The sequence below is a fragment of the Podarcis liolepis genome (genome assembly GCF_965112155.1).
Source record: "Podarcis liolepis genome assembly, chromosome: 18".
Lineage (NCBI taxonomy): Eukaryota > Metazoa > Chordata > Lepidosauria > Squamata > Lacertidae > Podarcis > Podarcis liolepis.
Window position 1 is genome coordinate 4,305,110 of NC_139572.1, and position 21,754 is coordinate 4,326,863.

Here is a 21,754-nt window from a genome sequence, read left to right on the forward strand (position 1 = left end):
GAAGAGGCGGACACGACTAAACGACTAAACAACAACACCAAATAGAGCTAGGATTTAAAATTGTGATGTTGTAAAATACTATGTTAAAGTTAAAATGAAAAGAAAGAAAGATGTAATTTGACCAAGTAAATATTAGGTGAAAATAGTTTTGGAAAACTGCTACAATGGACTATATGGAAACTCAGCTAAGGGGATTTGAGGAAGTCATTTAACACTGTTTAAAAAAATGGAATTATTATAGTTAGGATAATTGTTTGATAAAAAATTTTGTTTGATAAAAAATTGGAAAGTCAATTTTAAAAAATTGGGGGCGTAAATAATATTTACTTAGGCTGAAGAGATGAATTCACTGGTTTCCTGGAACGATCAGGAGAGCAAGGTGTGTTGGGGGGGGGGAAACGACACGCCGTGTGGGACCCCTCCACCCCCTGAAATATTGCAGGAGCCAGATGTACTTGCCTCTGCCACCTACCCTGGCATCTGCGCCATCTAAATATTTAATACATCGCATTTCGCCCTAATCTTTTATTAATCACGCTATTTACTGTTTTTGCCAAAAAAAGTGTGGCGGCTGTGGATCAGAGACGGGTATGTGTGGGAAGGAAATGCTACTGCTCTGTGTGTCTTGCATGCCTTGTTGTTGTTTAATCGTTTAGTTGTGTCCGCCTATTGTGCCAGGCACTCCTGTCTTCCACTGCCTTCCGCAGTTTGGTCAAACTCTCTAGGCTGCATCAACAAAAGTGCCCAGATCATGAGAAGTCAAGGTAAAGGTAAAGGGACCCCTGACCATTAGGTCCAGTCGTGGCCGACTCTGGGGTTGCGGCGCTCATCTCGCTTTACTGGCCGAGGGAGCCGGCGTACAGCTTCCGGGTCATGTGGCCAGCAGGACTAAGCCGCTTCTGGCGAACCAGAGCAGCGCACGGAAACGCCGTTTACCTTCCTGCCGGAGTGGTACCTATTTATCTACTTGCACTTTGATATGCTTTCGAACTGCTAGGTTGGCAGGAGCAGGGACCGAGCAACGGGAGCTCACCCCGTCATTGCGGGGATTCGAACCGCTGACCTTCGGATCGGCAAGTCCTAGGCTCTGTGGTTTAACCCGCAGCGCCACCCACATCCCTATACATGAGAAGGCAAAGGGACCTCTGACAAGACTTGGAACCTGGCCTGAAATCTTCATGCTGGCGATGCGGGTCTTTGCGGTTCTGTAGAAAACAAATAAATCCTTGTTTTGCGGACGTGATCCCTCCTGCGTCTTTGTGGAGGGCCTCGCTCCAGAAAGAGCCGCAATGGCTTTCGACCTTATCCTTCCAGCTCCTGTTTTCCCTTACTACTCTTGAGTGGTGTCTCAATTATTGATGTCCCTCCTTCTCTCTCTCTCTCTCTCTCTCTCTCTCTCTCTCTCTCTCTCTCTCTCCAACTCCCTCTTAGATTCAGCTACTGCATTAGTGATGCTCTGGGAGGCGAAGGCAGGTTGCTATGCCTTGACAAATCATCCCCAAATCCACCGGCAACGCCAGGCAGTAAAAAGAATAATTTTTTATAAAAAAAAACAACCGAGGAAAGAAGAGAGAAAAATCAAGATTTGGCCAGGCCTTATCAGCCGATGGGCATAATAACAGGACAGCCTGGCCAAATTTTGCAATGGTTCGTTTACTGTATTTTACTCCATTTCTCTTTTTTTATATAACATTTTTTATTAATTTTAACATATAAATTAGAATACAAAACTTCACCACGTATACAGTCTTTTTTGGACTTCCCACAGCACCTCTGATGATCCGCCGTTTTAACCACTTCTTATGCATTTCTTAAATTCATATTGCCTGTAATTATCTTAACAAACCACCCTCCCCTTTATCCATTTTTGCAATAGTTCCAATAATTCTCCTCACAAAACTTCTGGCAAACCTACAAACGTACTCTGATCGTCACAAATAGCCTGTAAATTTACACCAGTCTTCTGTGAATTTCTGGTCCCGCAGATCTCGAATCCTTCCAGTTAGTTTATCTAGTTCTGCATAGTCCATTAATTTCATCCTCCATTCTTCTTTCGTCGGTAATTCTTCTTGCTTCCGTTTTTGTGCCAATAATATTCTTGCTGCTGTTGTTGCATATAAAAACAACTTACATTCCTTTCTATTTATATCACTTCCTACAATGCCCAGTAAAAAGGCTTCTGGTTTCTTTATAGATGTATATTTCAACATTTTTTTCATCTCATTATATATCATCTCCCAGAAGTTACTGTACAGTGGTGCCCCGCAAGACGAATGCCTCGCAAGACGGAAAACTCGCTAGACGAAAGAGTTTTCCGTTTTGGAGGTGCTTCGCAAAATGAATCTCCTATGGGCTTGCTTTGCAAGACGAAAATGTCTTGTGAGTTCCTGCGGGGGTTTTTTCCCTTCCCCCCCCTTTTCTAAGCCGCTAAGCCGCTTATCAGCTGATCCAATAAGCTGATAAGCCGCTAAAAGCCGCTAATAGTGCTAATCCTCTAATCCGTCAATGGGCTTGCTTCGCAAGACGAAAAAACTGCTAGACGAAGAGAATGACAGAACGGATTCTTTTCGTCTTGCGAGGCACCACTGTATTTAATCTGTTTCTATCCTGCCTTTTCTCTAAAGGGCACAAGGCAGTGCAAACGGTTCTCCCCGCTCCTTATTCCGCCAGTGTGGTGTAGTGGTTAAGAGCGGTAGACTCGTAATCTGGGGAACCGGGTTCGCTTCCCCGCTCCTCCACCTGCAGCTGCTGGGTGACCTTGGGCCAGTCACACTTCTTTGAAGTCTCTCAGCCCCACTCACCTCACAGAGTGTTAGTTGTGGGGGAGGAAGGGAAAGGAGAATGTTAGCTGCTTTGAGACTCCTTAAAGGGAGTGAAAGGCGGGATATCAAATCCAAACTCTTCTTCTTCTTCTTCTTCTTCATCGCAACAACCCTGAGAGGTAGGCCAGGCCAAGAGGCCGCGACTGAACACCTGCTCTCCACAGCCACCCCACGTGAGCATCATGGCTGAGAGGGGTGGGATTTGAACTCGGGTCCTAATCAAGTGATCTTAACTATCAGAGCGCAATGGAGAGAGCCTGCTGGATTGGCCAAAGTGGGGGGGGGGCACCTAGACCTGCATTCTCCCCTCGAGGTAGTCAGGCCTAGTGGGAAGGCTCTCGGAGCTGGACCTTAGTGTCCGGGCTGGACGATGGAGGTGGAGACACTCCTTCAGGTATACTGGGCCGTTTAGGGCTTTCAAGGTCAGCACCAACACTTTGAATTGTGCTCGGAAATGTCCTGGGAGCCAATGCAGATCTCTCAGAACTGGTGTTATATGGTCTCGGCAGCCGCTCCCAGTCCCCAGTCTAGCTGCCACATTCTGGATTAGTTGCAGTTTCCGGGTCACCTTCAAAGGTAGCCCCACGTAGAGCGCATGGCAGTAGTCCAAGCGGGAGATAACCAGAGCATGCACCACTCTGGCCAGACAGTCCGCAAGCAGGTAGGGTCTCATCCTGAGTACCAGATGGAGCTGCCATGGACACAGAACTGACCTGCGCCTCCATGGACAGCTGTGGGTCCAAAATGACTCCCAGGCTGCACACCTGGTCCTTCAGGGGCACAGTTACCCCATTCAGGACCAGGGAGTCCTCCACACCAGTCCGCCCCCCGTCCCCCAAAACAGTCCTTCTGTCTTGTCAGGATTCAACTTCAATCTGTTAGCCGCCATCCATCCTCCAACCGCCTAAGAATGCTAAAAAACATTCTTCTTCAGACCAGCCTACCTAGAGGCTTAGAAAGTCCGAGTGGATTTTAATCTGTTTCAGCGTTTTAACTTTTGTATGTTTTAAAGTAGGGCTGTAAATTTTTTTATTTCACTGTTTTATATTTTGTAAACTGGATGTGCACGCATGTTTGTCTGTTTCAAAACCAATCAAGCGGTGTGGAGTGTTTGTAAAATAAGTATTTTGTGAAATAAATACCATACTTTTCCGTGTATGAGACTAGGTTGGTGTTTTTTTTACTAAAAAATGTTAAAAAACGGGAGATGGTCTTATACACGGGGGGGGGGGGGGAATCTCCCCATTTTATTAATTTTGAGTCCCCCAAAATAGGGGGCATCTTATACATGGGAACGTGTTATACACAGAAAAATTCAATACGTGTTCCGGGAACCACACCCTGAGATATATGTATGAAGGGCGGTATATTATTATTAATAACAATAATAATAAATATAACATGAACCACCCAGAGATATTCGTATGAAGGGCAGCATATTATATTATCACCACCACCACCATAAATAAATTAACAATTTATTAACAAAATAATAAATTCATTAGAGCTCCAACGGTGTGTCAAAGAGCTATTTAACTCAAGTTGTTTTTCTTTGAGACTTCTGAACATCTCTGTTTCCAAATTTCTTGTCTGAAATGAGAGGAGGCGGTCTATGAACATCTTCTCTCAAGGGATAACTGGCCCAGGAGCCAAGACGCAGCCTGAGGCTATATAGGGCGAAGAGAACACCCATTGGCTAATTTCTGTCACCTGACAGCCAGGAGGACACCCATTGGCTCATTTCTGGCGCCCGGCAGCCAATCAGGCAGAAGCTGCCCTACCACCACCGGCCCACTAGGAGGAGCTCTAGCAGATCCCGGGGTGAGGTTTTGGCTCCCCCTGGTGGCAATGAACAGTCAACACAAGAAAAGCAGCTGCAGTTTTAACCAACCATCTGATTTCTTTTATTTAAAAAGGCACGGCTAAGACACCCTTAATACAGAATTAATTTCTCTCAGTTCCTCTTAATATATAGGTCAAGTGATTAATAAACACATGAAGCAAACAAAGGTTTTTTCCCCTCTTTTCTTTTCTTCCTTCCTTCCTTTTTTTCTCCTCTCTTCCTCTAAAGGAATATATACAAACACGAAAATCTCTCTCTCTCTTTTTTTGTCTTAAAATTTCTTTTGTTAAATGGGGTTGGGGATAAAGAGTCAAGCTAGCTTACAGAAAGAGAAGACAAAGTTGCAGTATCCTTTTTCCAAAAAAAAAACGACAACAGGGAGAGTTCAAAACAAAAACATTAAAAAGTAAGGGGGGGTTGAGAATTGTCGTATTTTTCTTCCCTTACCACCCTTTTCCCCTTTCCCACAACTCAAACCTTTCAGGGGGGGTGAGGAAGAAATAATGAAAAGGACATCAGCCGCTGGGATACTGGAAAGAACCTAGATTTGCAAGAATGTGGGTCACAGATAAGGAAGGGGGTGTGTGGTTTTTTTTTTGGGGGGGGGGGAACCGACACCACGTCAAAAGTCACCCGGAAGGAGGAATATGGGATGAATATATTTATATATTTATAGATATAGATATATATAAAAAAATTCCGATTCTGTGCTACCTTAAAAACGAGACACATGCAAAAATAAAAATTAAAAAGGACGAAAGGTGCTCATTTGTCTAAAACTGCACCAGCGGGGAAGGGGATCTGAAGAATGTGTGCATCGCGAAAGAGAAAGAAAGAAAAAGAAATCGCTTGTGGGGGCCGCTATGCGCAGAAACGGCGGGGGGAAGTTAAGCAATGGGGAGTCGCCGCCTGGATTAAATTCGAATCGGGAAGTCTGGCAGATAATGGAGGTTCTCGCGGGTAACGGGGCGAGTGTGGGGAGGAACGCGAGGGCGGGCAAAAAAACTTCCTAGGTGCTTGTTGGCACGTGCGTAGTGCCACGCACAACAGGGGCGGCGTTCGGGAATGCCGGGGTATTTTTGCCGGCAGCTTGACGGACAGGTTCCCTTCTGGGGGCGGGACCGCAACCTGCTGGTGGGCGGGGTCAGAGGTGAAACTGGGCGGGGCATACGGGCAGCGGGCGAGTTTTGAGACCCACCACCCACCCTCTCCGTCGAGGCAAGCGGGACGTGTTAGCAAAGGGCACTTTCCAGCCAGGCCAAAGGACTCAGGAATTGTGCGGAACGGGGTCAGCAAAGGATCATGGGTTGGGGAGACTTCTGGGGGGCCGAACAAAGACGTCTCGGGGGCTGCCACCAGCCCCTGAAGGTACGTCCTTCCCAGGTTAACCAGAAGTGATGCACGGTCAAGGTCTGCAGGAACATCAAAGCACAGTTCTCTGTTCTGCAAGCCACCTCCTCTACTGGTTTGGTGGTTCGGAAAACATCACATGGGGCAAATGTTGGTGTTCAGGGGCAAATTTTTCTGCTTGCTTTCTTACTAAAACCTTGAGGACTGCAGCAGAAGAGAGGCTTAGAGACCAGAGCCTGAAGCAACTCAGGGAGCAGTGCCAATGATCATCTCCACCCCACAAGCCATACCCAACAGGCTGGATTTCCTAACACTTAGGTAAAGGTAAAGGACCCCTGGACGGTTAAGTCCAGTCAAAGGCGACTATGGGATTACGGCGCTCATCTCGCTTTCAGGCCGAGGGAGCCGGCGTTTGTCCGCAGACAGCTTTCCGGGTCATGCGGCCAGCAGGACTAAACCGCTTCTGGCGCATGACGGAAACCAGAGCACACGGAAACACCGTTTACCTTCCCGCCACAGCGGTACCTATTTATCTACTTGCTCTGGTGTGGTTTTGAACTAGTAGGTTGGCAGGAGCTGGGACAGAGCAACAGGAGCTCACCCCGTCGTGGGGATTCGAACCGCGCCACTTAACGCAGGGCTCGCAAACCGTTTCAAGCCACGGGGTGCGCATGGATTTTGCACCAGTCCCGAAATGGCCGCGGCAAGGAGTGCGGCATAGCACAAATTGGCTGCCCACAGAGCTGAGCCCGTAGAAGCACAAACTGGGCAGGAAGAGCAGTTTCTTGCACACTACGAATTTTTGAGGGTGTTATTTATGGAGACCTTTCGCGGGTGCCGTAAGCGCTCGTGATGGGACACACTGGCGCCCGTGAGTACTGCACTGGTGACCCCCTGGACTTGTTGTTTATTTAATTTGTCAAGCTGCAATCCTAACCCCTTACTTGGAAGCAAGCCCTACTGAATAGGATTTGCTTCCGAGTAGACCCAGTTAGGATTGCACCATCGGTCACCTAAAACAGGGCAGTGGGTTTTTAAAACTTCAAAGAAGTCTTTAAATCGTTAGATGTGAAGAGGGTAATTTTTTTGGAGGGGTGTTTTTTGTTGTTGGACAACCAGGGCTCAGAAACTTTCCCCGATCTACTGCAAAGCATTTAGCCACCCATGACGAATTCTACCTACGGCCTGATTTTTCCCCTGCTACCTGCCAGGACCGGTTGTTCACCATTTTGTAAAACTCAAAAAAGCAGTCTCTCTCATACAGCGGCTCGGGACGATCTCCCCCTCCATTCTGCAAAAAGCCAGGTCACTCATTTGCCCCCCAAAGCCACTGTTTGGGCTTCTGCCATGTTAGGTGAAGAACAGCAAGCGGTTATGGGTGGCCCTGGAGCATACACAGAGTTCCCGGCAAGCCGCTGGCAGTGGTGGCAATTTTGTTGAGGGAAGCTAGCGTTTCCCCATGCAGAAAAATCTAAATCAATAGGGGTGGTGTTCACCTGCAATTCACTGCAGAGTGATCAGGATTGTGCCTCTGGGTATAATTGCTCCGGCAACGGGGGGGGGGGGGGGCTGGAATTCCAAAAGGGGAGGGGACCCAAAAACGTTATTGCTGCAGAGGGGGGCGGGGCAGGCTAACTCCTCCCCCGCCCCGCCCCCCACCAAACAACACCAACGGGTCCACCGAGCGCTAGCCGGAGTGGATACCGCAACTTTTACTGAGCTTTCCCCTTTTGTGCCACCGCCGCCCCAGGATCCCCCCGCCGAAACCGGGTCTAATCCGACTTCTCCCCGTCGTCGTCCTGGTGGGCGTCCCCGTCGTGGCCGTTCTTGTCTTCCTTCGAGAGGTGGGCTTGCGAGCCGAGGGCGGACAGGGACAGCAAGCCGGTGCTGGCGCTGACGGCCGGGAGCGACGGGGGCTGCAGCCCCACAGGCAGCGGGGTCAACGGCAAGGCGAGAGCTTGGAGCTGGGAGAGTTGGTGAGCCTGGAGCTGCTGCTGTAGGGAAACGAGAAAGCAGAGGAAGAGGGGAAGGGACAAAGGGATGGGTGAGTGGGGCTTGCAAAGGGAGCGGACTGCAAACCACCTCTGCAAAAAAATTACATTATCAGTTCTGTTCACATGCGGGCAAAATGGAGTACAGTGGTGCCCCGCAAGACGAATGCCTCGCAAGACGGAAAACTCGCTAGACGAAAGAGTTTTCCGTTTTGGAGGTGCTTCGCAAAACAAATTTCCTATGGGCTTGCTTCACAAGACGACAATGTCTTGCCAGTTCCTGCTGGTTTTTTTTCCTCCCCCCCTTTTTCTAAGCCACTAATCAGCTGATCCGATCAGCAGATAAGCCGCTAAAAGCTGCTAAAAGCCGCTAATAGAGCTAATCCGCTAATCCTTCAATGGGCTTGCTTCGCAAGATGAAAAAACCGCTAGACGAAGAGAATCACAGAACGGATTCTTTTCGTCTTGCGAGGCACCACTGTATTTCTACAGCAGAGGGAGAATGCTTCTTTTTTACAAAAAAGCTCTGGGATGCGGAACCCGTGGCCTTCCAAATTTTGCCGGACTACAAAGTCCATCCTCCACGAGCACCAGTTGCAGGTGATGGGAATTGTAGTACAACAACAGCCAGAGCCCCCATTCCTGGTTCGGGTGAAGCATCAGGGACGGCGAAGTTTTGACCCGTCACCAAGAGGGAGCTGTCGGCAGTGTGGGAAGAAAACCCGGACGTTTGCCCAAAAGGGCAAGTTAATGGGAGGGCACCCCAACCAGACATAGAAACGAGGACTGGCCGTGCACAGTGGCCGTGGCATGTTCATCAACTGATGTGGGGTGGAGAAGGGAAAACATTGGGGGGAGGGAGGGGGAGTTAACAGGTCAACTCCCGTGTCCAGGGCAGCTGTCTACCAGCTCCATCTGGTACGCAGGCTGAGACCCTCCCTGCCTGTGGACTGTCTCGTCAGAGTGGTGCATGCTCTAGTTATCTCTCGCTTGGACTACTGCAACGCGCTCTACGTGTGGCTACCTTTGAAGGTGACCCGGAAACTACAACTAATCCAGAACGCGGCAGCCAGACTGTTGACTGGGAGCAGCCGCCGAGACCATATAACACCAGTCTTGAAAGACCTACATTGGCTCCCAGTACATTTCCGAGCGCAATTCAAAGTGTTGGTGCTGACCTTTAAGCCCTAAACAGCCTCGGACCAGTATACCTGAAGGAGCGTCTCCACCCCCATCGTTCAGCCCAGACACTGAGATCCATCTCCGAGGGTCTTCTGACGGTTCCCTCCCTGCGAGAAGTGAGGTTACAGGGAACCAGGCAGAGGGCCTTCTCGGTGGTGGCTCCCTCCCTGTGGAACGCCCTCCCATCAGATGTCAAAGAAAACAACAACTACCAGACTTTTAGAAGACATCTGAAGGCAGCCCTCTTTAGGGAAGCTTTTAATGTTTGATGTATCACAGTATTTTAATATTTTTTGGGAAGCCGCCCAGAGTGGCTGGGGAAGCCAGATGGGCGGGGTATAAATTATAAATTATTATTATTATTGGAGAATTTTGGGAAAGACCATAGCTGGCCAGAATCCCGAACAGCGACAAACTACACTGCAACACTTTGTTGCAGGTCCTACACCTTAAAGTATCTTTGGTCTACGGGAGAAAAGGAGAAACATCTCTTTTAAGAAGGTCTTGTGGTCCCTAAGAACTTGCGTTCACAGGAGCCACTTTTAGAAACATGGGGGAGGGGGCAATACCACCCCAGAAAATACCCAAGATGCAATTTCCCCCATGAGCCAAGCGCCCGGTGGCCCGATATCCCCCACTCCAGAAGGGAGAGACTTTGCTATCCTAGGCTGTTTTTCGAATTAAAAAAAATCTAAACCCTATCCAGTTTGGACCTTGGCGTTTTTCTCAGCAGCATGTGAAATACTGTATTTTTTGCTCTATAAGAGTGACTTTTCCCCTCCTAAAAAGTAAGGGGAAATGTGTGTGCATCTTATGGAGCGAATGCAGGCTGTGCAGCTATCCCAGAAGCCAGAACAGCAAGAGGGATTGCTGCTTTCACTGCACAGCGATCCCTCTTGCTGTTCTGGCTTCTGAGATTCAGAGTATTTTTTTTCTTGTTTTCCTCCTCCAAAAACTAGGTGCGTCTTGTGGTCTGGTGCGTCTTATAGAGCGAAAAATACGGTAACTTTCAAAATAAGCTCCACAACTTTGACCTGAAACCAGCCCCCCTGCAACAAAGCTGTAGATCACTGCCAGTTTTTAATTCTGGGAGAGTTGGCCGTCCCTGGTATAACCAAACCAGTCATTTTTGATTAAAAACTACTCTGGAAAATTTATTATTCCAAAATACGAAACCTTCATCTGGTTGCAAATATTAAGATAATGTGCCAACAAGAACGAATCTTTCTGTAAAAAGAAGATTTAAATCAAGTCTGATTACCCTGGTTTTTGTTAACGCCATTATTGGGTGGGGCAGACAAAACAGTTCTTTCCCCTTTTGGGTAGCCGGTCTGGAGAGGACGTCTTCGACGGCAACTCGCAGAGGAGCCAAGGTGTGTATTTAAGGAAGATGGGAAAGGGAGGGTGGGGGGGGGGAAAACGATAGGAGTGTACTAACAAACCTGAAATTTAGGGGCCACGGGAAACTGAGCACCCCAGGGCTCCTTGCTGGGCCGCAAGAATGCCACAAGAAAGCAATCAAAAGTGGTGTCAGATCCCCAGTCCGTGCTGCGTTTACACTGGGTCGCTTGTTACGCCTCTCAGCCTAGCCAACAGGGGTGGGCTTCCCAGTAGCTCCCCACAAACCCTATCAAGCTTGACCACTAGGCATGCTTGCTGAGGCGGAAGGGAGTTCAACAACCGCTGGAGGCGCCGGCGAGCCTTCTTAGCTCTGACCTACAGGGTTGCCGCGAGGATAAAATGGCTGGGAGCCATGCCCCGTGACCCAGAAGCCGGGATAAACAACATGACAAGTAACGCATAGCTCAATTCACAAGAGGTTGCCCGTTGAGCTTCTGAATGAGTCACTGTTCTGCCTTGCCTCTGCTAAATGAGTGGATACGTACGGCACATCAGGTGCGGCGAGAGCAAGTGAGACGCGCAGCGGGGCGACCCCCCTCGAGGGTGCCTGTCGCCTCCCTGCAGGAGTCCCCGAATTCAGACTCTTTTCAGAGTTTGGCCCCAAGCACGACGGAGTCGTTGGGACGGCCCCTTCAGAAGCTGAGCCAAATGGCGCTTGTTTCCCAGGAAAGTGAGGACCGTAGCCAACGAAGAGGCGTCCACAGAGCAGTGACTCATTCAGAAGGCGATGGATACTATCGAGGGCTTCAGATTACAACTCTCAGCTGCCCCCCAGCCAGTATGAAACTGGGAGCGGATGGGAGCTGTACTCCAAAAGCCCTGCAAGGCAAAGTTTGCTTTAAACAAGTAAACCTTCGCGGGTGTAAGAGTAGCAGACGTTCACCCATATCCCCTCCAGGTTGGAGTTTACAACACAGGAATCCAGGTACAGTGGTACCTTGGTTGTCGAACTTAATCCGTTCTGGGAGTCCATTCGACTCCCGGAACCATTCGAAAACCAACACGCGGCTTCTGATTGGCTGCAGGAACTTCCTGCAGCCAATCGGAAGCCGCGCTTGATGTTCGGTTTCCGAAAAACGTCCGCAAACCGGAACACTCACTTCCAGGTTTGCGGCGTTCAGGAGCCGACCTGTTCGACAACCGAGGTACCACGGTATTAATAATAATAACAACCAGTGTTTTTTTCTGAAAAAAAATGTTTGGGGGTGCTCTCATTTTGACTCGAGAAAACCACCGTTTTATAGTTCAAATTGGGAACAATAAATACAGTAGACGGGCAAAAGTACAAACATTCACAAAATGTTTCGGGGTATGCGTTCCACAAGAAAAAAAGCACTAATAATAATAATAAGCAATAGTGATTTATTTGCACATTCTCAGCAAGATGCAAAAGCAACGTGCAGGATTCCTCCCCCATTTTAGTTATCGAAGTAAGCTCTCCCCAGTCCTAGCCCAACGCTAACCACTATGCTCTCCTCCCTCTCAGGGGAAGGAACGCCAATGCTCTTCCCTCCTACCCACCGCCCAGTTCCCGTACGGAACGCCACGGACCCGGATGATAGAGTTGAGTTCCGGCGCCGTCACTTGCTTGGCTCGTTCAATGGCTCCGAGGACCTGTTGTTGATGCTGGAGAAATAGAAAGCAAATAACAACAAAACCACACACATATTCCACTGGTGGGGCAGCAAGGAGGTCCAGGAACAAGGGGGCAGCAAGGGACGCGGGGAGATCAACGGACGGAACAGTTTCAAAGAGGGACTCGGCAGCGGTTGAGCCAAAATAAATGCCGGAGCGAGGGTGAGATTTGCCCGGGACTCGGATTTCTGGAGCTCCTACACACCCAGCCGTGTTACAAGCAGAATGTCCGGTCTTCCCAAGACGTTCACCTCTGGCTCAGAGGTAGATTGAGCCTCTGAACATCAGCAAGGAGCCCTGGGGTGTGCGGTTTCCCATGGCCCCCAAATATTTCGGTGATATCAGGCACCCCAAAATCCAACCATCCTAGAGTGCACTTTGGAGAGGAAGGCCTGGGGTGTGGTTGTGAGCATGCAAGGAGCCCTGGGAGGTATAGTTCCCAGGGCACCCTGTTTTCCCTGCTGAGTTCTCAGGTGCCCTGGGAAACTCAATATCCCAGGAGCACTGGTGCCCGGCACACTGTTATTCAGTGTGTCAGGTATGGGGTGAAGGACAGGAGGCTTTCAGGTTGGTAGGGAGAGAAGGAATGGGGTTGGTGCCCTGTCACACTAGGCCCTGTCACACTCCCAGTGATGCCACCAAGAGTGTGCCAAGTCACCAAGCCCAAAAGCAAGCCGAGTGAAGTCTGCCCTCCTTAGGAAAGATGATGCTGCTCTAGAAAGAGGTGGGGAATATCTTTGTTTTTTCAGTGATGAAATCCAACCCTATTCTCCCCCATTTGCAAAAAAAGAAGAAGAAGGGAGAGAGGAGTTACCTCTTGGGAAAGATAGGGCAACACTTGAGCACAGATCCCGTTTAACCTCTTGACAATTTCGGCCTGAAATGGAAGACAGAAAGAGTCAACGTGAAGACAGAAGGAGTCAACGAGAAGACAGAAAGCTTCAACATGAAGACAGAAGGAATGTCAATCGAAAAGATGCCAACTCAAGTCTTTCAAACACCGTGGTGGCAGTGGTGCGGGCCAGGACTGATGTGAGGTGCAGCCCAAAACATCTGGAAGACACCAGTTTGGGGGGGGGGAAATGTATACTATCCACTTTTGTGACTTAATCTCACCTATGAATTCACAAATCTTAGCTCTGGAATACAGGGATTGTAGACACTGGCTTATTTTATAGGGTCATTGTAAACGTTTGATGTTACAGAGGATTTGATATCAAAAATATGGGATATGGTATATACGGTGAAACTAAGGAGCGTCGTTAAGTCAGGGAAGGAAGACCGCTTAATCGTTTTATTGGAAAACTGAACGCTTTCACCACTGATGCAAAAACCCCAGTATATTTTAAGAGAAAAGCGTGCCTAAACTGTGCATTTTTAGGAGGGAAAGGGTATGCAAAAACGAGTATTTTGAGGACAAAATGCATACAAATATGCATTTGTTTCTGGGGGAGAGAGAGCATTTGCTGTTGTTTAGTCGTTTCGTTGTGTCCGCCTCTTCGTGACCCCCTGGACCAGAGCACACCAGACCCTCCTGTCTTCTACTGCCTCCCGCAGTTTGGTCAAACTCATGCTGGTAGCTTCGAGAACACTATCCAACCATCTCGTCCTCTGTCGTCCCCTTCTCCTTGTGCCCTCCATCTTTCCCAACATCAGGGTCTTTTCCAGGGAGTCTTCTCTTCTCATGAGGTGGCCAAAGTCTTGGAGCCTCAGCTTCAGGATCTGTCCTTCCAGTGAGCACTCAGGGCTGATTCCTTCAGAATGGAGAGGTTTGATCTTAGTCCATGGGACTCTCAAGAGTCTCCTCCAACACCATAATTCAAAAGCATCCATTCTTCGGCGATCAGCCTTCTTGATGGTCCAGCTCTCACTTCCATACATCACTACTGGGAAAACCATAGCTTGAACTATACGGACCTTTGTTGGCAAGGTGATGTCTCTGCTTTTAAAGATGCTGTCTAGGTTTGTCATTACTTTTCTCCCAAGAAGCAGGCGTCTTTTAATTTAGTGACTGCTGTCACCATCTGCAGTGATCACGGAGCCCAAGAAAGTAAAATCTCTCACTGCCTCTATTTCTTCCCCTTCTATTTGCCAGGAGGTGATGGGCCCAGTGGCCATGATCTTCGTTTTTTTGATGCTGAGCTTCAGACCATATTTTGCGCTCTCCTCTTTCACCCTCATTAAAAGGTTCCTTAATTCCTACTCACTTTCTGCCATTAAAAATACTAATTTTTATTTTTTTAAAAAGAAACCACAGCTCAATGCAGACCTGAACAGGCTCGTAAGTCAAAAATGGACTTGCTCCATTCTTCCCTACAGGGAGACAACAGAGGGGCTGCCTAAGGGACACTGCGGTCTGGGGACAAGCTGAGTTAAGGGTAAACCGCCATGAGGACTACAAAGCTGCGCCTTACCTGTTTATGCATTTCAATATTGAGCCCATAGGACATCTCGTAGTACTGGAAGGGGCAGAGGAGATGGAGAGGAAGAGTTAGGATTTGAGGAAGGAAAACAACAACAGCAAAATAGGGTAAGAATCACCTTAGCCGCCTTCTGCCCCTTCAGCTATTTCAGTTACACCAACCCTGTACCTGGAAGCTCTGTGACATAAAAGGATGTCACATAGAGGAGGGAGAAAGGTTGTTTTCTTCTGCTCCAGAGAAGCGGACACGGAGCAATGGATCCAAACTACAAGAAAGAAGATTCCACCTAAACATTAGGAAGAACTTCCTGACAGTAAGAGCTGTTCGACACTGGAATTTGCTGCCAAGGAGTGTGGTGGAGTCTCCTTCTTTGGAGTTTCCGTGCACTGCTCTGGTTCGCCAGAAGCGGCTTAGTCCTGCTGACCACATGACCCGGAAGCTGGACACCGGCTTCCTTGGCCAATAAAGCAAGATAAGCGCCGCAACCCCAGAGTCGGTCACAACTGGACCTAATGGTCAGGGGTCCCTTTACTTAACACCAGTCAAATTACAATAAAAAAATATTTTAAAAAACCTACCATTTAAAATACAGGTTAAAATATGATTTTAAATGCAGCGTCATTTTAATAGTAGCCCATAGATCAAAACCATAAGGGTCAGACTGAGTCCAAACCAAAGGCCAGGTGGAACAGCTCTGTCTTGCAGGCCCTGCGGAAAGATGTCAAATCCCGCAGGGCCCTGGTCTTTTGTGACAGCGTTCCACCAAGTCGGGGCCAGCACCGAAAAGGCCCTGGCCCTAGCTGAGACCAATCTAACCACCTTGCGACCTCCAAAGTGTTGTCACCCGTGGTACATGGCTCCTGCTTGGCACTGAAGAAGCCCCACACCCGACCCCAAAAGGCATCGCCGTGGGGGGAGCTGGTTCCATCCGAAACCCCAGCCAACTTTGACAATACAATGGGACCATAGCTGTCAACTTACAGATTTGAAAATAAGGGACCAGCAGCCTCGAAAATAAGGGATCAGCAGCCAAAATAAGGGATTTTCCAAGCACAGGTAGGTTCGACTTCTGAGCCCCTCCGAGCCAAAGGCAGAAAGTCCAGCCAGCAGCCAAACGAAGCCTCAAGTGGTGGTTCCCACAGCGCAGCAACCCGGCAAAGGGGATGCAGCAAGGAAAACCACCGTCACCTCTCCGCTGGGAAGCGCTGAGCAAAGGCGAGTCCCCAGGCAACACGGCCGATTTGATTGGCACAAGGCATGCAAGCTCCACCCCCCAGTCGTTCTTAGACTCCTTATTGGGTGAGCAACGCAGCCAAGCAACACAGCTGGAGCCTCCCTCCTCCCTGGCCGGCAGGGAGGGAGGGAGAGGAGCTGCTTCCTTTGAAACCCGGGAAATTTAAGGGACATCATCAATAAGGGACAGCAGCGGGACACGGTGCTGGGATAAGGGACTGTCCCGCCAAATAAGGGACGGTTGACAGCTATGGATGGGACCTATATTGTCTGAGCTTTCCAAGGCAAGGAGTTAAAGGCTCTTTAACCTCGGCTAGTTTGAAAACGGTGTCGCCCCGGCAGGACCTTGATCTTGTGTCCGTCCCCGCAACCCCCCTTGCGGCATTGCCGTCTCCCGCCCCGGCGAGCGCCCGGCCGCGAGTGCGAAACCTACCATCACGTAGTGGCGCTGCATCTCAGACTTCTCGCTGGCGAGCTTGTCGCATTCCAACTTCAGGCTGCCGGTTGGGTTGGGGGGGGGAAAATGAGCGCAATGGAGGAACGAGAGGGGGGAGAGAAAGAGAGATGATGATGATAATAATTATTATAATTAATTGTTTTAAATATTTAGAAAATCAATAATTTTTTGGGGGGGGGGAGAAAACCCAGAAACACTAGTGACTTAGGGGGCCATTTTAAGCTAATGGACACGAGAGCAGGATTTTGATTTCACTTGTAGCGCAGGAATTATTATGGAGAATATGGTTTGGCACAAAAATGGGATGAGTATGGATGGATATTCAGTTATAGATGTTTATAGGACCCTCGTACCTACGGGACCGCCTCTCCCGGTATGCCCCACGGAGGACCTCAAGGTCCATAAATAGCAACACCCTAGTGGTCCCGGGCCCTAAGGAAGTTAGATTAGCTTCAACCAGAGCCAGGGCCTTTTCAACACTGGCTCCAGACTGGTGGAACGCTCTGTCTCATGAGACCAGGGCCCTGCAATATCTGATTTCTTTCTGCAGGGCCTGTAAGACAGAATTGTTCCGCCTGGCCTTTGGCTTGGAGCCAATTTGATTCCCTCCCCCTCTTTCTTTTTCCTTTCTCCTCCTGCGATGAGGCTACATTTTAATATTTCAATATTTTAATGTTGTATTTTGTTTTTAGTTTGTATTCATGTTTTTAGTTTGTATTCATTCAACTTGTTTTTATTATTGCTTGTTAGCTGCCCTGAGCCCGGCTTTGGCTGGGGAGGGCGGGTTATAAATAAAAATTATTATTATTATTTAAATGAGACTCCAATTTTTTGGGGGGGTAGTCCCGAGATTCGGAGAATCTCTTTATAAAGATACGTGTTTTCTTTTCGTTTTGTTTGTTTATCTGTACTTTGCATTTGTAAAACCAATAAAAGCGATCTCAAAATAAATAACTAAATAAATAAATCAGTTTTAACCATCGCAGGCTGGTTCCTCCAGAGACATCTCAATCTATCCTCCATAGAGGGATGCAAGCGGAATAGGTGGAAGGACACAGCCTAGGTTGAGGGTGTGGCTTAGGAAGAGGGGCGTGGCCTGGGAGGATTGCAGGGGGCCTGATCGTGGGGTCCAGAGGGCCACATTTAGTCCTCGGGGCTGAAGCTCCTCATCTTTCCCATTATTATTATTGGAAAAAACTGACGTAACCATTAATAAGAACTTAGCGTTTTCCGCGAAGGGAGTCAAAAGGAAACTTGCCTGTGGTATTGAGCTTGCAGCAGCTGAAACTCATCCTTAATCCGGTCACAGGAATCTGACGTTGTGAACTTCAGTTGCTGGGGCAAGTGTGAAGAACCCTGGAATATAACTATTATTTTAACCATTTGACAACGGCAGAGATGGGTAATAGGCAAGCTTGGAAAAGGACATCCCCATCTTCCTTACTTAACCCGAGGAACGAAAACAGGGGACATAATTAGGCGCCGAATTCTCTCCCCATCCCCAGCCAGGTTTCCGTAAAACTTCCTTCCCTGCCATCACACAAGGGGAGGTGGATATAGTGCCGCTGGGAATGCGTGACGTCACTGGCACAGACCAGTAGGTGCTGATTCCAGATTTGGAACTCCAAATTGGTGGTGGTCGTTTCCACCCCATCAAATTTGCTGGTGCCAGAGTATTGTGAACAGCAGCAGTAGTGAATATATTCTACGTACTGTTAAAAATCTTGCGATTCCTGAACTGCAAAAAGACCAGACTATCTATCTATCTATCTATCTATATTGCATTGTATAATGCACTGCTTGGAAGGGCCAGGATGTTGTAGCAGCGAGCGTTCCAGACTATTCCCTGGGAAACCAGGGTTCAAATCTCCACTCGGGTGGTGACCTCAGACCCTCAACCTAACCTACCTGAAAGGGATGTTGTGAGGATAAAATGAGGAGAAGCATGCGAGCCACCTAAAGCTCCTTGGACAAAAGCTGGGATATAAATGCCACTACTACGTGGGTGGCGCTGTCGTCTAAACCACAGAGCCTAGGACTTGCTGATCAGAAGGTCGGTGGTTCGAATCCCCGTGATGGGCTGAGCTCCTGTTGCTCGGTCCCTGATCCTGCCAACCTAGCAGTTCGAAAGCACAGCAAAGTGCAAGTAGATAAATAGGTACCACTCCGGCGGGAAGGTAAACGGCATTTCCATGCGCTGCTCTGGTCTGCCAGAAGCGGCTTAGTCATGCTGGGCACATGACCTGGAAGCTGTATGCCGGCTCCCTCAGCCAATAAAGCGAGATGAGCGCCGCAACCCCAGAGTCGGCCACGACTGGACCTAATGGTCAGGGGTCCCCTTTTACCCTTTACCTTAACAGTGCTGAGAAGGAGCGACCGGCCAACAAGGTCACTGAGAGAGAGAGAGCGCTTCCTGGGAAAGTGGGAGAATTCGAACCCTGGTCTCTAGCCTGATGCTCTAACCACAACTTCACAATAACCACCATAGAGCTAATGTAACTATTTCACCGCCCTTCATTCAGTCTCGAGATAAACTGGCACCTTTTGTTTGTTTGTTAGAAAACAAAACAAAACCCTGCTTTTAAAAATTACTTAATGTTGCAAATCGCCTTGAGGAAATGAGTAAATCAAGGGCGATGATAATAATAACAATGATAATAATATTAACTTATTTGCTATATAACCCTTCACCCTAAGGTGTGTGTGTGTGTGTGTGTGTGTGTGTGTGTGTGTGTGTGTGTAACAGCACTAAAAACAACTCACTCAACAGATTGCTCTCTACCCCTTCCAGGGGACCCCTCCCTCATTTCTCAAGGCACTCCAATGGGTCACAACCCCCACAACTGCACCCCAGAGAAACCCCCCCACCCTCGCTGCTCCACTTCCTGGGCCAAAAGCCAGCCTGGAAACTTTCTCTCCCCTGTCGCCAAGCCCCCCCCCCCCCAAGCCCTGGACACGTGCAGGAGGAAGGCATCAGCCGCTCCCCTTTCTCACATCCGGCCTGGGGAGTTTCCCTTGAACACCCCAACCTCCTCCTTCCCTCCCTCTTCCCCTCCTTGCACCCTAATCTTCCCACTGCTCTCCATGACACCCAAACCCCTCCCTGGCACCCCAAACCCCTCACACCTCCCCCAAATTCCCCCTCTGGGCGCCCCAACCTCTTCCTGCCTCCTTGCTCTCTTCACAACAGGTTGCCCTTCCGCCTGGCGCCCCGATCCTCCCTTCTGGGCACCCCGGTCCTTCCCTCTTTCCTTAGCACCCCAAACCCGTCCTTCCTTCTCTGGGCACCCCAATCCTCTACCCCGGCACCTCAAACTCCCCATTACCCCCCCAAATTTCCTTCCCCGGCACCCCTCCTAATCTCTCTTCCCTCGATTCCCCCTTTGCACCCCACCCCTTTCCGACACCCCAATCGTGGCCCCCCTCTTTTCCATAGCACCCTACTCCTCTCCTCTCCCGGCACCCCAAACCCCCCTCCTTCCTTCTCCGGGAACCCCAACCCTCTCCTCCCTTGGACCGCAACACCCCCCTCCTCAGCACCCAACCCCTCCCCCCCTGGCACCCCGCCCTTTCCCTCCCCCCCTCCCGGACGGGCACCCCAATCCCTCGCGCCCCCGCCCTCTTTGCACCCAACTCCCCCCCCTCGCTTCTCTCCCCCCCCCCTCACCGAGTGCCGGCTTTGAGGAAACATCATGTCAGGCCCCGATCCGAAGCGCAGGGCTGCGGCGGCGGCGGATGCGGAGCGCGCTTCCTCCCGCTTGCGCCAAAGGCGTCCGCAAAGCAGGCCCGGAGAGCGCGCGCTCGCTTTCCTTCCCCCCTGGCTTTTCTGGGCTGCTCCGGCGGCTCCTTCCTCCGCAAGCAGCAGCTCCGGAGGGGGAAAGAAGAAGGGGCGGAAAAGGAGAAAAATAAGACCCCCAAAACCACGCGAGGCGCACGGCCTCCTTGCTTTTTGCGCCTGGAAAGCAGGGCCCCGGAGATGCGTCCTTGGCGAGGTTTGGCGAGGTTGGGCGCAGACGCACACGCGCGCCCCCCTCTCTCTCTCTCTGCGCTCCGGATCTCGCTCCTCCTCTCGCTCCGGGTCTTGCTCCCGCTCTCCCCGGCTCCCTCGGCTCCGGATGCGACCCTCCCCGCGGACTCCGGCCTGGCCCCAGCCAAAAAGGAGACGGACACCCGTGCGCGCCGCTCCGCCTTCCCCCAGCTATTGTTTAATGGCGGCTGCGGAGGAGCCTCTCCTCTCCTGCGGCTGAGCGCCAGCACCACCTGCCGTCGGGACGCGGCAGCTCCGAGGGCGCGCGCACACGCCGCCACCCCCCCCCCCCGCCACCCACAGCAACACCCCAAAAAGAACCCCCCACCAGAAAAAAACCATCACCCCACCAGTTATGGATGGATGTGCAGGGATAGGGCGCAAGGAGGAGAGGGTCGGGGTGCTAAGGGAAAGAGAGGCTTGGAGAGGAGCGGCGATATTCTCTGTTGTTTTGTTGTTGTTGTTGTTGTTGTTGTTGTTGTTGTTGTTGTTGTTATTATTATTATTATTATTATTATTATTATTATTATTATTATTATTACTGCCACTTTTAATTTTTGCTTTTCTCACCCTCTTCTTTAAGTCTTTTGTGCCTTATTTTATCCCCATGTTTGTATCTTATGCTAGTCTGTGGCCGTAATAAAGTTTGTAATGTTGGATTCTTGGGAGAAGGGCAATGACAGGCCTAGACAGCATCTTAAAAAGTAGAGACATCACCTTGCCAACAAAGGTCCGTATAGTTCAAGCTATGGTTTTCCCAGTAGTGATGTATGGAAGTGAGAGCTGGACCGTCAAGAAGGCTGATCGCCGAAGAATGGATGCTTTTGAATTCTGGTGCTGGAGGAGATTCTTGAGAGTCCCGTGGACTGCAAGAAGATCAGACCTCTCCATTCTGAAGGAAATCAGCCCTGAGTGCTCACTCGAAGGACAGATCGTGAAGCTGAGGCTCCAAGACTTTGGCCACCTCCTGAGAAGAGAAGACTCCCTGGAAAAGTCCCTGATGTTGGGAAAGATGGAGGGCACAAGGAGAAGAGGACGACAGGGGAAGAGATGGTGGTACAGTGTTCTCGAAGCTACCAGCAGGAGTTTGACCAAACTGCGGGAGGCAGTGGAAGACAGGAGCGCCTGGCGTGCTCTGGTCCAGGGGGTCACGAAGAGGCGGACATGACTAAACAACAACAACAACAACAAAAGGCCAGCCCTTCATCCAATACAAAATGAGATTGCAAGAATGCATAATGAAACAAAAACAAGAATGAAAACGAACCAATAACACACATAGACCCCTCCAGGAAACACATCTAAAAGCCACAGATACGTAACGAAGGCGGCCGGCGAGCCTCTCTGGGGAGAGAATTCCACAAATGGGAGCCACTCTCAGGGCTGTGGG

The 21,754-nt window shown here is 49.7% G+C and overlaps 1 protein-coding gene across 6 annotated transcripts; it reads right to left on the reverse strand.

Moving 5' to 3' along the window:
* Window positions 1-4,702: 4,702 nt before the first annotated feature.
* TLE5 (TLE family member 5, transcriptional modulator) lies at window positions 4,703-20,688 on the reverse strand. 6 transcript variants are annotated; one of them, XM_083484222.1, is made up of 7 exons: window positions 20,005-20,688; window positions 17,596-17,693; window positions 16,314-16,377; window positions 14,639-14,683; window positions 13,039-13,101; window positions 12,141-12,215; window positions 4,703-8,009 (listed from the first exon to the last, which is right to left on the reverse strand). In XM_083484222.1, the coding sequence occupies exons 1-7, from the start codon at window positions 20,029-20,031 to the stop codon at window positions 7,788-7,790; spliced, it is 594 nt and encodes a 197-aa protein (XP_083340348.1). In that variant the 5' UTR covers window positions 20,032-20,688; the 3' UTR covers window positions 4,703-7,787. The 6 variants fall into 6 exon arrangements, with proteins under 6 accessions (XP_083340348.1, XP_083340347.1, XP_083340346.1 ...); XM_083484221.1 differs by having other exon boundaries at window positions 4,703-8,006; window positions 12,111-12,215; window positions 20,005-20,598; XM_083484220.1 differs by having other exon boundaries at window positions 12,111-12,215; window positions 20,005-20,598.
* Window positions 20,689-21,754: the final 1,066 nt, after the last annotated feature.